Genomic DNA, 17549 nt, shown 5'->3' with positions numbered 1-17549 from the left:
ATGTCTTTTCTTAAGTATGGACACCAAAACTGTATGCAGTATTCCAGGTGCGGTCTCACCAATACCTTGTATAACTGCAGCAATACCTCCCTGTTTTTATATTCCAACCCCCTAGCAATAAAAGCCAACATTCCATTGGCCTTCTTGATCACTTGCTGCACCTGCATACTAACTTTTTGAGTTTCGTGCACCAGGACCCCCAGATCCCTTTGTACTACAGTACTTTCCAGTTTCTTGCCATTAAGATAATAACTTGCTCTATGATTTTTCCTGCCAAAGTGCATAACCTCACACTTTCCAGTATTGTAGTCCATCTGCCAAATCTCTGCCCACTTACTTAGCCTGTCTATGTCACTTTGCAGGTTTTTTATGTCCTCCTCACTCACTACTTTCCCTCCCATCTTTGTATCATCTGCAAACTTTGATATGTTACACTCGGTCCCCTCCTCCAAATCGTTAATATAGATTGTAAAGAGTTGGGGACCCAGCACTGACCCCTGTGGAACACCACTAGTTACTGATTGCCAGTCTGAGAATGAACCATTTATCCCAACTCTCTGCTTTCTGTTAGAGAGCCAATTCTCCACCCACGCCAGAATATTACCCCCAATCCCGTGATTTTTTATCTTGAGCAATAATCTTTTGTGTGGCACCTTGTCAAATGCATTTTGGAAGTCCAAATACACTACGTCCACTGGTTCTCCTTTATCCACCCTGTATGTTACTTCCTCAAAGAACTCAAGCAAATTTGTCAAACATGACTTCCCCTTCATGAAACCATGCTGAGTTTGTCCTATTAAACTATGTTTATCCAAATGTCCCGTTACTGTCTCCTTAATAATGGACTCTAACATTTTACCAACCACAGATGTTAGGCAAACAGGTATATAGTTTCCAGCCTTCTGCCTACTACCCTTTTTAAATAAGGGTGTTACATTAGCAGTTTTCCAATCTGCCGTGACCTTTGCTGAGTCCAGGCAGTTTTGGAAAATTATTACCAATGCATCCACAATCCCTACCGCCACTTCCCTCAAGGATGTAAGCCATCAGGTCCAGGGGATTTATCCGGCTTTAGTCCCATTATTTTACCAAGTACCACTTCCTTAGTGATTTTAATCGTATTTAGCTCCTCTCCCCCTAGAGCCCCCTGTTTGTCCAGTGTTGGGATATTCTTAGTGTCCTCTACTGTAAAGACTGATACAAAATATTTGTTCAGCGTTTTTGCCATCTCCATGTTTCCCACCATTAATTTCCCAGTCTCATCCTCTAAGGGACCAACATTTACTTTAGCCACCCTTTTTCTTTTTATATAACTATAGAAACTTTTGCTATCCGTTTTTATATTTTTTGCTAATTTACTTTCATAATCTATCTTCCCTTTCTTAATCAATCTTTTAGTTATTTTTTGCTGTCTTTTAAAGACTTCCCAATCTTCTATCCTCCCACTAGATTTGGCTACCTTATATGCCCTTGTTTTTAGTCGGATACTATCCTTAATTACTTTACTTAGCCACGGATGGCTATCTTTTCTTTTACACCCTTTTTTCCTCAGTAGAATATATATTTTTTGGAAGTTGTAAAATAACTCCTTAAATGTACACCACTGATCATGTACCGTCTTACCCTTTAATCTATTTTCCCAGTCCACTCTAATCAATTCCGCTCTCATACCTTCATAGTCTCCTTTATTCAAGCTCAGCACGCTTGTTTGAGATCCAACCTTCTCACCCTCTACTTGAATATGGAATTCAACCATGTTATGGTCACTCATTCCAAGGGGATCCTTTACTAGGACATTTTTAATTAATCCTGTCTCATTACACAGGACCAAATCTAAGGTTGCTTGCCCCCTGGTCGGTTCAGTTACATACTGCTCAAGAAACCCATCCCTAATACACTCAATGAACTCATCCTCAAGACATTGCGGCGCTCCCTCAATACTGACCCTCCGACAGTACAGCACTCCATTAGTAATGACCCTCCGACTGTGCACTCCCTCAGTACTGCCCCTCCGACAGCGCAGCTCTCCCTCCGTACTGCCCCTCCAACAGTGCAGCACTTCCTCAATACTGCCCCTCCGACAGTACAGTGCTCCCTCAGCACTGCCCCTCATACAGTACAGCGCTCCCTCAGTACTGCCCCTCCGACAGTGCAGGGCTGCCTCAGTACTGACCCTCCGACAGTGTAGCTCTCCCTCAGTACTGCCCCTCCGACAGTGCAGTGCTCCCTCAGTACTGCCCATCTGACAGCGCGGCGCTCCCTCAGTGCCGCCCCTACGACAGTGCAGCGCTCCCTCAGTACTGCCCCTACGACAGTGCGGCGCTCCCTCAGTACTGCCCCTCCGACAGTGCAGTGCTCCCTCAGTACTGCCCCTCCGACAGTGCAGTGCTCCCTCAGTAATGGCATTGGGAGTGTCGGCCTAGATTATGGGCTGAAGTCTCTGGAGTGGTGCTCGAACTCACGACCCTCTGACTTCTGAAAATGCCAGCAAGGAACAGGAAAGGACACAGTGACATATTTATTTCAATCTCTGCCAAACCTTGATCCTCCACAGTTAGACTCCCTCCTTCATCTTCTTACGCGCTCTCCTGTAAAGTCCTAGTTCACTCTCCTCCTTCCCTGTGATCACCCTCTCTGATGTCCGCCCGACCTTTACCTGCCGCCTTCCCGTTATACGTCAGTTTAGTTTCAATTTGCTTCTCCCTGGAACTCTGAGCTTCGATGCCGCACTCTCTCTCTCTCTGTCCTGGGACTGCCTGCGCGGTTGGCGTGATCGGAGGGTAGGGCCCAGCGGGGAATCTGCGCACAGCCCTGCCAACCTGGGCCGGGGAACTGACTCCACAGCTCACCACTGCCTCCGGTGACACCTCTACCATTAGAGAACCGTACAGCACAGAATGAGGCTGACGTAATAAAACTCACTACGCACTTGGTTTGAGTATAAAGCAAGACTTTAATCAACTTGTTTCAGAACATGGAGGTCTAGTTGTACTTCACTAGTTCCTTGTCTTACAAAATGTCCCTGGGAAGCTGGGGCCCACGCCCGAGTATTTATACTCCTTGGACGGCGCCACCAGCTGGCCATCCAGTGTTATTTCATAAGTAGTTTCTTGATGATGAGATTTATAACAAAGGCCATGCCGCCCATTGTGCCTGTTCTGTCTCTTTGAAAGAGCTGTTCTATTAGACTCATTTCCCTCTGCCATTCGTGTATTTATCAAATTCCCTTTTGAAAGTTATTATTGAATCTGCTCCCTTTCAGGCAGTGCATTCCAGATAACAACAACTCACTGCGTAAAGACTATTCTCCAAATCTCCCCCTCCGGTTCTTTTAGCCAATCACCTTAAATCTGTGTCCTCTGGTTACTGACCCCTCTGCCACTGCAAGCAGTTTCTCCTTATTTACTCTCATCAAAACATTTCATAATTTTGAACACCTCTATTAAATCCTCCCTTAACCTTCTCTGCTCGAAGGAGAACAACCCCAGCTTCTCCAGTCTCTCTGCCCTAACTGAAGTCCCTCATCCCTGGTACCATCCTAGTAAATCTCCTCTGCACCCTCTCCAAGGCCTTGACATCCTTCCTAAAGTGTGGTGCCCAGAATTGGCCACAATACTCTGGCTGGGGCCTAACCAGTGTTGAATAAATATTTAGCAGAACTTCCTTGCTTTTGTACTCTATTCCTCTATTATTAGACTAAGGATCCCATATGTTTTTAGTAAGCCTTCTCAACCTGTTCTGCCACCTTGAAAAAACATAAAAACACAAGAAATAGAAGGCTGAGTAGGCCATACAGCCCCTTGAGCCTGCTCCGCCATTCAATAAGATCATGGCTGATCTTCGACTTCAACTCCACTTTCCCGCCCAATCCCCATATCCCTTGATTCCCCTAGAGTCCAAAAATCTATCGATCTCAGTCTCAATGACTGAGTATCCACAGCCCTCTGGGGCAGAGAATTCTAAAGATTCACAACCCTCTGAGTGAAGAAATTCCCCCTCATCTCAGTCTTAAATGGCCGACCTCTTATCCTGAGACTATGCCCCCTAGTTCTAGACTCTCCAGCCAGGAGAAACAGCCTCTCAGCATCTACCCTGTCAATCCCCCTCAGAATCTTGTACGTTTCAATGGGATTATCTCTCAATCTTCTAAACTCCAGGGAGTATTGGTCCATTCTGCACAATCTCTCCCCATAGGACAGCCCTCTCATCCCAGGAATCAATCGAGTGAACCTTCGTTGCTCCGCCTCCAAGGCAAGTATATCCTTCCTCAGATAAGGAGACCAAAACTGTGCACAGTACTCCAGGTGTGGTCTCACCAAAGTCCTGCACAATTGTAGCGAGACTTCCTTACTCTCGTACTCCAACCCCCTTGCAATAAAGGCCAACATGCCATTTGCCTTCCTTATTGCTTGCTGTACCTGCATGCTAGCTTTTTGGTGTTTCCTGTATGAGGACACCTAAATCTCTCTGAACACCAACATTTAATAGTTCCTCACCATTTAAAAAATATTCTGTTTTTCTATTCTTCCTACCAAACTGAATAACCTCACATTTCCCTACATGATCCTCCATCTGCCACCTTATTGCCCACTCACAAAGATTTGTGTACATTTACTCCGAGGTTCCTGCCCCCCCCTTTTAAAAGTGTACCATTTAGTTCTCTCTCTGCCTCTCCTCATTCTTCCTGCCCTTGTTTGTTGTTCCAGAGATGCCAAGGCTTGTGTCATCCACGGTAGTGATCTGAAGGACCTTAGCGGAGAACAGATTGACGATATTCTGCGAAATCACACCGAGATCGTGTTCGCCCGCACCTCGCCCCAGCAGAAACTGATCATCGTCGAGGGCTGCCAGAGACAGGTCAGAGTTCAAAGCAGTAACAACTGGCCAATAGAAGAGCCCAGACACAGGTCAGAGTTCAGAGGACTGATAACCGGCCCCCTCACTTCCTCACTGAAGACAGTCCCTCACTCTCTCTTTCCGTCTCCCCAGGGTGCTATAGTCCCTGTGACTGGATACAGTCCCCTCACTCTCTCTCTCTCTGTCTCCCCAGGGTGCTATAGTCCGTGTGACTGGAGACAGTCCCCTCTCTCTCTCTCTCTCTGTCTCCGTCTCCCCAGGGTGCTATAGTCCCTGTGACTGGAGACTGTCCCCTCACTCTCTCTGTCTCCCCAGGGTACTTTAGTCTCTGTGACTAGAGACTGTCCCCTCTCTCTCTCTCTCCCCAGGGTGCTATAGTCCCTGTGACTGGAGACTGTCCCCTCACTCTCTCTCTCTCCCCAGGGTGCTATAGTCTCTGTGACTGGAGACTGTCCCCTCTCTCTCTCTCACCCTCTCTCTCTCGCTCTCTCTTTCCGTCTTCCCAGGGTGCTATAGTTCCTGTGACTGAAGACTGTCCCCTCACTCTCTCTCTCTGTCTCCCCAGGGTGCTATGGTTCCTGTGACTGGAGACTGTCCCCTCACTCTCTCTCTCTCTCTCCCCAGGGTGCTATAGTTCCTGTGACTGGAGACTGTCCCCTCACTCTCTCTCTCTCTCTCTCCCCAGGGTGTTATAGTTCCTGTGACTGGAGACTGTCCCCTCACTCTCTCTCTCTCTCCCCAGGGTGCTATAGTTCCTGTGACTGGAGACTGTCCCCTCACTCGCTCTCTCTCTCCCCAGGGTGCTATAGTCCCTGTGACTGGAGACTGTCCTCTCACTCTCTCTCTCTCTCTCCCCAGGGTGCTATAGTCCATGTGACTGAAGACTGTCCCCTCACTCTCTCTCTCTGTCTCCCCAGGGTGCTATGGTTCCTGTGACTGGAGACTGTCCCCTCACTCGCTCTCTCTCTCCCCAGGGTGCTATAGTCCCTGTGACTGGAGACTGTCCTCTCACTCTCTCTCTCTCTCTCCCCAGGGTGCTATAGTTCCTGTGACTGGAGACTGTCCTCACACTCTCTCTCTCTCCCCAGGGTGCTATAGTCCATGTGACTGAAGACTGTCCCCTCACTCTCTCTCTCTGTCTCCCCAGGGTGCTATGGTTCCTGTGACTGGAGACTGTCCCCTCACTCTCTCTCTCTCTCTCCCCAGGGTGCTATAGTTCCTGTGACTGGAGACTGTCCCCTCACTCTCTCTCTCTCTCTCCCCAGGGTGCTATAGTCCATGTGACTGGAGACTGTCCCCTCACTCTCTCTCTCTCTCCCCAGGGTGCTATAGTTCCTGTGACTGGAGACTGTCCCCTCACTCGCTCTCTCTCTCCCCAGGGTGCTATAGTCATAGAGTCATAGAGTAATACAGCACAGATAGAGGCCCTTCGGCCCATCGTGTCCATGCCGGCCATCAAGCCCTGTCTAATCTAATCCCATATTCCAGCATTTGGCCCGTAGCCTTGTATGCTATGGCATTTCAAATGCTCATCCAAATGCTTCTTAAATGTTGTGAGGGTTTCTGCCTCCACAACCCTTTCAGGCAGTGAGTTCCAGACTCCAACCACCCTCTGGGTGAAAAAGTTCTTTCTCAAATCCCCTCTAAACCTCCCTCCCTTTACCTTGAATCTATGCCCCCTAGTTATTGACCCCTCTACTAAGGGGAAAAGCTCCTCAGCATCCATCCTATCTATGCCCCTCACAATTTTGTACACCTCAATCATGTCCCCCCTCAGCCTCCTCTGCTCCAAGGAAAACAAACCCAATCTGCCCAGTCTCTCTTCATAGCTGAAGCGCTCCAGCCCTGGTAACATCCTGGTGAACCTCCTCTGCACCCTCTCTAACGCGATCACATCTTTCCTGTAGTGTGGCGACCAGAACTGCACACAGTATTCCAGCTGTGGCCTAACCAGTGTTTTATACAGCTCCATCATAACCTCCTTGCTCTTATATTCTATGCCTCGGCTAATGAAGGCAAGTATCCCATATGCCTTTTTTACCACCTTATCCACCTGTTCCGCCGCCTTCAGGGATCTGTGTACCTGCACACCCAGATCCCTCTGACCCTCCGTCTTGCCTAGGGTCTTACCATTCATTGTGTATTCCCTTGCCTTGTTAGACCCCCCAAAGTGCATCACCTCGCACTTTTCCGGGTTAAATTCCATTTGCCACTGTTCCGCCCATCTGACCAACCCATCTATATCGTTCTGCAGACTGAGGCTACCCTCCTCGCTATTTACCACCCTACCAATTTTAGTATCATCCGCGAATTTACTGATCATACCCTTTACATTCATATCCAAGTCATTAATGTAGACCACAAACAGCAAGGGACCCAGCACCGATCCCTGTGGTACCCCACTGGCCACAGGTTTCCAGTCACAAAAACAACCTTCGACCATCACCCTCTGCCTTCTGCCACTAAGCCAGTTTTGTATCCAATGTGCCAAGGCACCCTGGATTCCATGGGCTCTTACCTTCTTGACCAGTCTCCTGTGCGGGACTTTATCGAAGGCCTTACTGAAATCCATGTATACCACATCCACTGCGTTACCCTCATCCACACACCTAGTCACCCCCTCAAAAAATTCAATCAAATTAGTCAGACATGATCTTCCCTTGACAAAGCCATGTTGACTATCCCTGATTAATCCTTGCCTCTCCAAGTGGAGACAAATTTTGTCCCTCAGGATTTTTTCCAGTAATTTTCCTACCACTGATGTTAGGCTCACTGGCCTGTAGTTCCCCGGTTTTTCCCTACTACCCTTCTTGAATAATGGTACTACATTAGCGGTTCTCCAGTCCTCTGGCACATCCCCTGTGGCCAGAGAGGTCCTGAATATATGTGTTAGAGCCCCCGCAATCTCCTCCTTTGCCTCACACAGCAGCCTGGGGTACATTTCATCGGGGCCTGGGGATTTATCCATTTTTAGGCCAGCTAAAACCGCCAATACCTCCTCCCTCTCGATGTTAATATGTTCGAGCATATCACAGTCCCCCCGCCCTATTTCTATGTCTACATCGTCCTTCTCCATAGTGAAAACAGATGCAAAAAATTCATTTAGAACCCCTCCTACATCTTCCGGCTCCACACACAGATTGCCACTTTTGTCCCTAATGGGCCCTATTTTTTCCCTAGTTATCCTTTTACCCTTAATATACTTATAAAACATCTTCGGATTTTCCTTTATTTTGCTCGCCAGTGTTATTTCATGGCCCCTCCTTGATCTCCTAATTTCTTTTTTAAGTATCCCCCTGCACTTTTTGTACTCCTCTAGGGCTTCCTCCGTCTTTAGCCTTTTGTATCTACCAAAAGCCCTCCTTTTTTTCCTAATCCATTCCCGTATATCCCCTGACATCCACGGTTCCCTGTGGTTTTTGGAACCACTCTTGACCTTTATGGGAACATGTTGCCCTTGTATGATCTCAATCTCCCTTCTGAAAGCCTCCCATTGCTCCGATGCGGATTTTCCTACAAGTAGCTGATCCCAGTCCATTTTGGCCAGATCCTGCCTTATCCTATTAAAATCGGCCTTCCCCCAATTTAGAACCTTTATTTCCGGCCCATCCCTGTCCTTTTCCATGACCACCTTAAATCTTACCATATTATGGTCACTATCACCAAAGTGCTCACCTACTAGCACTTTTTCCACTTGGCCGGCCACATTCCCTAGAATTAGGTCCAGTACCGCCCCCTCTCTTGTAGGACTTTCTACATGCTGGCTCAAAAAGCTCTCCTGGATGCACTTTAAGAATTCTACACCCTCTGAGCCTTTCACACTTTGACTATCCCAGTTAATATTGGGGAAGTTGAAATCCCCCATTATTATTACCCTATTATTTGCACATTTCTCTGAGATTTGCCTACATATCTGTTCCTCTATCTCCCCCTGACTGTTTGGAGGCCTATAGTACACTCCCAGCAAAGTGCTTGCCCCCTTTTTGTTTTTAAGCTCCACCCATATGGCCTCATTAGAGGACCCAGCTAATATATCATCCCTCCTTACTGCAGTAATTGACTCCTTAATTAATATTGCGACACCCCCTCCTCTTATACCTCCCCCTCTGTCTCGCCTGAAGATTCTGTACCCCGGAATATTGAGCTGCCAGTCTTGCCCCTCCCTCAACCATGTCTCAGTGATAGCAACAATATCATACTCCCATGTGTTTATCAACACCTTCAGTTCATCCACCTTATTTGCAAGGCTCCTTGCATTAAAATAGATGCCATCCAGCCTTGCCCTTATATATTTGCCCTGCCTACCAAGCTGACTTGTTTTTTCCTCCATAATTGGCAGCACATCCCCCCCTACTTCAGCTCCCCCCTGTATCCCATCCCCCTGCCAAGTTAGTTTAAACCCCCCCTGTGACTGGAGACTGTCCTCTCACTCTCTCTCTCTCTCTCCCCAGGGTGCTATAGTTCCTGTGACTGGAGACTGTCCTCTCACTCTCTCTCTCTCTCTCCCCAGGGTGCTATAGTTCCTGTGACTGGAGACTGTCCCTTCTCACTCTCTCTCTCCCTCCCCAGGGTGCTATAGTTCCTGTGACTGGAGACTGTCCCCTCACTCTCTCTCTCTCTCTCCCCAGGGTGCTATAGTTCCTGTGACTGGAGACTGTCCCCTCACTCTCTCTCTCTCTCCCCAGGGTGCTATAGTTCCTGTGACTGTCCCCTCTCTCTCTCTCATCCTCTCTCTCTCTCTCTCTCTCTCCCCAGGGTGCTATAGTCCCTGTGACTGGAGACTGTCCCCTCACTCGCTCTCTCTCTCCCCAGGGTGCTATAGTCACTGTGACTGGAGACTGTCCCCTCACTCTCTCTCTCTCTCCCCAGGGTGCTATAGTCCCTGTGACTGGAGACTGTCCTCTCACTCTCTCTCTCTCTCTCTCCCCAGGGTGCTATAGTCCATGTGACTGGAGACTGTCCCCGTACTCTCTCTCTCTCTCTCTCTCTCTCTCTCCCCAGGGTGCTATAGTCCTTGTGACTGGAGTCTGTCCCCTCACTCTCTCTCTCTCCCCAGGGTGCTATAGTTCTTGTGACTGGAGACTGTCCCCTCACTCTCTATCTCCCCAGGGTGCTATAGTCACTGTGACTGGAGACTGTCCCCTCACTCTCACTCTCTCTCTCTCTCTCCCCCGAGGGTGCTATAGTCACTGTGACTGGAGACTGTCCCCTCACTCTCTCTCTCTCCCCGTCTCTCCAGGGTGCTATAGTCGCAGTGACAGGCGATGGTGTCAACGATTCTCCGGCCCTGAAGAAGGCCGATATCGGCGTGGCGATGGGAATTGCCGGATCGGACGTGTCCAAACAGGCCGCTGACATGATTCTGCTCGATGACAACTTCGCTTCCATTGTCACAGGAGTGGAGGAAGGTACGAGGTCATCATAACTGGGGGGCTGGAGCTCAGTGGGGCCTTAGTGGGGCCTCAGTGATGGTCAGTGGGGACTTGGTGATGGTCAGTGGGGACTCGGTGTTGGTCAGTGGGGCCTCAGTGATGGTCAGTCTTCTTCTTCTTAGGCAGTCCCTCGGAACCGAGGATGACTTGCTTCCACATTATAAATGAGTTCTCAGGTGACTGATGAGTCCAATGCGGGACCTACAGTCTCTGTCACAGGTGGGGCAGACGGTGGTTGAAGGAGGCGGGTGGGTGTGGGGTCCTTGGGTTGACGTGCGCTCCTTGCGCTGCCTGCGCTTGGCTTCCGCTTGCTCCCAGCGAAGAGGCTCGAGGTGTTCGGCGCCTTCCCGGATGCTTCTCCTCCACTTTGTGCGGTCTTGGGCCAGGGATTCCCAGGTGTCGGTGGGGATGTTGCACTTTTTCAAGGAGGCTTTGAGGGTGTCCTTGAAGCGTTTCCTCTGCCCACCTGGGGATCTCTTGCCGTGCCGGAGCTCCGAGTAGAGCGCTTGTTTTGGGAGTCTCGTATCGGGTATGCGGACAATGTGACACATCCATCGGAGCTGATCGAGCGTGGTCAAAGCTTCGATGCTGGGGATGTTGGCCTGAGCAAGATCACTGACGTTGGTGCGCCTATCCTGCCAATAGATTTGCAGGATCTTGCGGAGGCAGCGTTGGTGGTACCTCTCCAGTGCTTTGAGGTGCCTGCTGCATATGGTCCATGTCTCTGAGGCATACAGCAGGGCGGGTATCACTGCTGCTCTGTAGACCATGAGCTTAGTGCCGGGTTTGAGGTCCTGGTCTTCAAACACTCTCTTCCTCAGGCGACCAAAGGCTGCACTGGCACACTGAAGGCAGTGTTTGACTTTGTCGTCAATGTCTGCCCTTGTTGACAGTAGACTCCCGAGGTATAGTGCCTCCCGAGCACGGTGGCATAGTGGTTAGCACTGTTGCCTCACAGCGCCAGGGACCCGGGTTCGAATCCGGCCTCGGGTGACTGTCTGTGTGGAGTTTGCACATTCTCCCCGTGTTTGCGTGGGTTTCCTCCGGGTGCTCCGGTTTCCTCCCACAGTCCAAAGATGTGCGAGTTAGGTTGATTGGCTATGATAAATTGACCCTTAGTGTTAGGGGGATTAAATACGTGGGGTTACGGGGATAGGGTGGGATATGTGTTGGTATAAGGGTTACGGGGATCGGGTGGGATATGTGTCGGTGCAGGCTCGATAGGCCGAAATGGCCTCTATCTGCACTGTGGGGTTTCTGTGATTCTGTGATTCTGTATGGAAAGTGGTTCACGTTGTCCAAGGCCTTGTCGTGGATTTTGATCATCGGGGGGCAGTACTGTGTGGCGGGGGCAGGTTGGTAGAGGACCTTTGTCTTACGGATGTTTACTGTAAGACCCATGCTCTCGTACGCTTCGGTGAAGGTGTTGACGATGGTTTGGAGTTCGACCTCCGAGTGAGCGCAGACGCAAGGGCCTCAGTGATGGTCAGTGGAGCCTCTTTGATGGTCAATATGGTCTCACTGAGGGTCAGTCGGGTCTCGCTGGTCGGTACGTCTGTGTGTTTACCAACAAAGCTTTTCCCTTGGGCGATACTTGCTCTTCCCTGATTGGCTAACTGGGCTCTTTCCGCAGGCCGCCTGATCTTTGATAATTTGAAGAAGTCCATCGCCTACACACTGACCAGCAACATCCCCGAGATCACCCCGTTCCTTCTCTTCATCATGGCCAACATCCCCCTGCCCCTTGGAACCATCACCATCCTGTGCATCGACCTGGGAACTGACATGGTGAGTCCATCAGTGTGGGCAGGGTGAGTGTGGGGGGGGGGGAATGTGGCAGTGGGGGAGAGGCCTGTACAAGGAGTATAGCCTGTTGTGGACACTCCCGGTATGAGAGGATTGGCTCTCCTTCGGTGTCAGCTGTGGCTCAGTGGGAAGCCCTCTTGCTTTGTGAGTCAGAAGGTCGTGGGTTTGAGTCCCACTCCAGAGTCTTGAAGCCCCATAATCCAGGCCGGCACTCCCAGCGCAGCACTGCCGGAGGTGCCGTCTTTCGGATGGACCGTTAAGCCGAGGCCCTGTCTATCCTCTCAGGAGGATGTAAAAGATTCCACATCCACTGTTGGAAGAAGAGCAGATGCAGAGAGGATGTTTCCCCTCGTCAGGGAATTTAGAACTAGGGGGCATAGTTTCAGAATAAGTGGTCGGCCATTTAAGAACATAAGAATATAAGACGTAGGAGCAGGAGTAGGTCATTTGGCCCCTCGAGCCTGCTCCGCCATTCAATAAGATCATGGGTGATCTGATCTTAGCCTCAACTCCACTTTCCCGCCTGCTCCCCATAACCCTTGACTCCCTTACCATTCAAAAATCTGTCTTATGTAAGAAAACTACAAGGCACTTGGTCTAAGCGTTAACCAAAGCTTTAATCAACTGTTTTACAACATGGAGGTCTAGTTGTGTCCTTCACTAGTTCCTGTTAAAGAATGTTCTGAGCAAGCTGGGCCATGCCCAAGTATTTATACTCTCCCTGGACAGCGCCACCAGCAGGCCGCCCAGTATCTATTTTTATTTTTTTTATATTTATTTATTTATTATATATAAAAGGATAGTGGTGTCTGTCTGTCTGTCCGGGCATCACTCAAAAGTTATAGAGCTTACCTACACATATGTTATATCAAAAGAAAGGTTATGATTGGGAGGGTGTCCTAGGCATATTTACTTTTTGGTCAGACAAAAATTGTTCGGACAGTATACAAAAAACGTTCAAAAAACGTCAAAATTCCGCTCATTAGCGGTTGACCAATCCTACCGCTCATTAGCATTGAGTGACGTGAAGGCTGACAAATCCTACGGGGGGAGCGTGCTGCGTCACGGGGGGGGGGGGGGGTTTCATGGCGTGTGTGGGCGGGGCCTAATCCTTCAAACTGAAAAGCAAGCAGCGGCCATTGTTGTTTGTGATGGAGCAACTCTGCCTCTGTCCAACCATGGGCCCCAGTCCCACCCTCACCCTCACCTTCCTCCTTCTCCTTCTCTCCGCTTTCTCCCCTCTCTCCTGTCACCCCGGCCTCTCCGCTCGCGGGTTGTTTGCATCCACGGTGGATGAGCTGCCTGCAGGCCTCGGCCTCTCCTCGCCAGCCATGCCCGAGCTAGGCACCGCCCGTCCCGCTGGGCCCGATTCCAAACCAGCGGCCCGCCATCGCCGCCATCGCCGCCATCTTGGTAAAGGCTGGCCTCCTCCTTCTCTCCGCTTTCTCCCCTCTCTCCTGTCACCTGGGCCTCTCCGCTCTGCAGGATGTCACTGCCGAGCTCTTCGGGTCGGAGGGAGCGGGAGCTCAGCTCGGGTGACTCGGGCCGGGCCGGGCCTCAGGTGCTACGCCGCCCACGTGGTCTCCGCCGCTTTCTCCCCTCTCTCCTGTCACCCCGGCCTCGCGGAAGTAGGAGCAGCGATGATGGGCCGGCGGGGAAGGAGCTGCTGCTCGGGGTCGCGGTCGCTGCCCTTCGCCCGGAGGCTCGCCTACTTTGACGGCCATTTCGAGCGGCTGTGCCGGCGCCGGCTGCCCGCCTCTGAGCCCGAGTGGCGCCGGGTGCTGGAGCCTCTGCTCTGCTGCACCGACCGGCACCCGGGCTCGCTTTCGCTCGGGCCGCCGCCCTGCTCTCGCTCGGCTGCTGCTTCCTCCTCTGCAGCCGCCCCGGCGCTCGCTTCCTGAGCTTCTGTGGCCGGGCTCTGCTCATCCAGGTCGGTATCCGCCTCGACCTCTGCGAGAGGTTGCACTGCCAGTGCTTGCAAAATATCTCTCCATTGTAGTGGATGTCAGAGGGATTCTAAGAAAGGCCGTTAATCCAGCTTGCAGTTACCTAGCGCCTTCAACTTCTAACTTACCCCCCCACCCCCCTTTACCCCCCACCCTCTTCCCCCACCCCCTTCCCCCCCACAACCCCTTCCCCCACCCCCACCCCTTCCCCCCTTTCCACCCCAACACCCCTTCCCCCACCCCCACCCCTTCCCCCCTTTCCACCCCCAACACCCCTTTCCCCACCTCCTTTCCCCTTTCCCCACCTCCTTTCCCCTTTCCCCACCCCTTTCCCCTTCCCTTTCCCCACCCATCCCTTTCCCCCCCACCCCTCTCTCTCCTTCCCTCTCTGTCTCTCTCCTTCCCTCTGTCTCTCTCTCTCTCTCCTTCCCTCTCTGTCTCTCTCTCTCCCTCTCTCCTTCCCTCTGTCTCTCTCTCTCTCCTTCCCTCTGTCTCTCTCTCTCTCCTTCCCTCTGTCTCTCTCTCACTCTCCTTCTCTCTCTCTCTCTCTCTCTCTTTCCCTCTCTCTCTCTCTCTCTCCTTCCCTCTCTCTCTCCTTCCCTCTCTCTCTCCCTCTCCTTCCTTCCCTCTCGCTCTCCCCCTCTCCCTCTCCCTCTCCCTCTCTCTCTCTCTCGCAATTCAAATCGCTTTATTGGCATGACGAGGTACATCTTATGTTGCCAAAGCATCAAAAAACATTCATGGTTGTACACAATAATACAGATCTATCCATACAGTGTATAAACAGATATATCCCTGAGTGTATAAATATACATTCATATAATTTGTATATACTCTTTTCTTATATTTAGTGGTTGTCCCTCTGTTTATGGCAAGCTGTAACATAGTGTGCCGCTAAGGTTACACAATTTCTCTCTTCCCCTAGTAGGTATGGGAGTTTTTGGTCGTCATTCAAATTTCTGAATTCCGGGCATATTTTTGTGAATTTTGGGTAGAAATTCTCCCTTATGCCCTGATATTTTCTACAAGTTGTGAGGAAGTGCATCTCTGTCTCCACCACTCCCTGACTGCAGTGAGAGCATATCCTGTCCTCTCTTGGTAGCCGGGTCTGCCTGTGTCTACCTTTTTCGATCGCCAGGCTATGTTCACTAAGTCTGTACATTGTCAAGGTTTTTCTCAGTTTGCTATCCTTTACCATGGTCAGGTAATCAGCCATGTTGTATTGTCTGTTTAGGGCCAAGTAGCAATTGAGTTTGCTTTGGGTTTTTGTTGTTTCTGCCCAATATGACAGATATTTTTCCTTTTGCTTAGCGACGATTGTGTTGGGTCGAATTCTTTGTGTTACGCTGTCACTGTCCTGGGGCTGGTTATTGTTAGTAGTGTTAGTAGTTACTTCACTGAGTCCCAGGACTAGTTGACTGAGGGTATTCTTCTTTATGGTCCTCTCTTGGCATTTCAGGGCTTCGTAATGATAGCATTGGGGGTTGCTCATTTCTAGGTGTTTCCAAAATTTGGTGGCTCTTTTTTGGATAGTGATTATTAATGGATATTGGCCTAGTTCTGCCCTGCATGCATTGTTTACGGTTTTCCTTTGAGTCCGGAGGATACTTTTACAGAATTCTGCATGTAGGATCTCAATTGGGTGTTTGTCCCATTTTGCAAATTCTTGTTGTGTTAGCGGTCCCCACACCTCACTGCCATAGAGTGCAATTGGTTCAATTACTGATTTGAAAATTTTGAGCCAAATGCTAATTGGGATTTCTATTTGGATTGATTTTTTAATGGCATAGAAAGCCCTTCTTGCTTTCTCTTTCAGTTCATTCACAGCCAGGTGAAAATTTCCCGTAGAACTGATTTTTAAGCCCAAGTATGTGTCGTTAGTGGTCTGTTCAATTTTGGTTGTTCCTAGTGTGAAATTTATTTTGGGTCCCTGATGTCTGGATCTTTGCTGGAACACAAGGACTTTGGTTTTTTGGGGATTTATTGTCAGGGCCCAGGTCTGGCAGAACGACTCCAGCAGATTCAGGTTCTGCTGTAGACCCTCCTTAGTTGGTGACAGCAGAACCAGGTCATCTGCATAGAGGAGGAATTTAACCTTGGATTCATATAGGGTGAGGCCAGGTGCTGTAGATTGTTCAAGTAGTTTTGCCAATTCATTTATGTAAATATTAAAGAGTGTCGGTGAGATGGGCGAGCCCTGCGTCACCCCCCGCCCCTGTGGGAAGTATTTTGTTTGTTTGTCTCCAATTTTAACTGCACATTTGTTGTTTGTATACATTGATTTAATTACATCATATGTTTTTCCCCCTACCCCGCTTTCGATAAGTTTCAGGAATAAACCGTCGTGCCAGATGGAATCGAAAGCCTTCTGGAAATCTATAAAGCATGCGTAGATTTTGCTTTTGTTTTGATGAACGTGTTTGTCAATTAGGGTCTGTAGGGTGAAGATATGATCTGATGTTCTATAGTTTGGCAGGAATCCAATTTGGCTTTTACTCAAGACATTGTGCTCCTCAAGGAAGTTTATAAGTCTTTTGTTTATGATACTACAGAATACCTTCCCCAGGTTACTGTTTACACAGATGCCTCGATAGTTATTTGGGTCGACTTTGTCCCCACTTTTGTATATGGGCGTTATGAGTCCTTTGTTCCAGATATCAGGGAAGTAACTGACACTCAGAACCAAGTTGAAGAGTTTTAGGATAGCCAGTTTCATTTTATCGTCTGTGTGTTTAATCATCTCGCTTAGTATGCCGTCTGTCCCGCAAGCTTTTCCTGGTCGCAGGTCCTTGAGTTTTTCAAATAGTTCTTTTTCTGTTATTATGGAGTCTAGCGGGTTTTGGTTATCTTTTATGGCCATTTCGAGCTTTTCCAGTTTTTTGCATATTTGGTGTTGCTCTGGCCTTAGTGTGTTTTTCTGGTATAATTTTTCAAAAAGATTTTCCCATGTGTCTCCATTTTGAATGGCCAATTCGTCGTGTTGTTTTTTGTGTAATGTGTTCCAGTTGTCCCAGAAACAATTGGAATCAATGGATTCCTCAATGGAGCTGAGTGTATTCTTAATATACTGCTCTTTTTTGGTTCTGAGTGTGTTTCTGTATTGTGTTACTGTCTGACAATAAGTAAGGCGTAATTCCTTGTTTTCTGGCTGTCTGTGTTTTTGGTTTGATATTTTTCTAAGTTTTTTCCTCATGTTATGGCAATCTGGGTCAAACCATTTTTCATAGTTTTTTGTTTTGGGTTTGTTCTTGCGAGCTTTCAAGTTTGACCTTGTTGCCAAATTATCAAAAATATTGTTTATGTTATTCACTGCCCGGTTTACGCCTTCTTTATTGTGAGTGTATATGTTATCCAGAAAGGTGTCCAAGAGAGCTTGAGTTGATTCATTGCTAATTGCTTTCTGGTATTTTTCCGTGCTGTTTTTGGCCCATCTGTACGATTTTTTGGTGTTGTACAGCTTACTGGGTTGTGTTTCTGTGTGGGTTGTTTCTGTCTTTTTAAGATACAT

The 17549-nt window shown here is 49.2% G+C and overlaps 1 protein-coding gene across 2 annotated transcripts in view; it reads left to right on the top strand.

The window, feature by feature from the left end:
- The window catches only part of atp1a3b (ATPase Na+/K+ transporting subunit alpha 3b), a 131955-nt gene that overhangs the window by 100878 nt on the left and 13528 nt on the right, over positions 1 to 17549 (top strand). For both annotated transcript variants that reach the window (XM_086003905.1, XM_086003906.1), the window contains 3 exons: positions 4707 to 4857; positions 10097 to 10265; positions 11923 to 12077. In XM_086003905.1, the coding sequence (XP_085860031.1) occupies positions 4707 to 4857; positions 10097 to 10265; positions 11923 to 12077 (475 nt within the window). The remainder of the gene's footprint in view (positions 1 to 4706; positions 4858 to 10096; positions 10266 to 11922; positions 12078 to 17549) is intronic.

Source organism: Somniosus microcephalus, chromosome 12, assembly GCF_052327205.1.
Source record: "Somniosus microcephalus isolate GS21.2 chromosome 12, FLI_Smic_1.0, whole genome shotgun sequence".
Classification (NCBI taxonomy): domain Eukaryota; kingdom Metazoa; phylum Chordata; class Chondrichthyes; order Squaliformes; family Somniosidae; genus Somniosus; species Somniosus microcephalus.
This window is presented reverse-complemented; position numbering and strand designations above follow the sequence as displayed.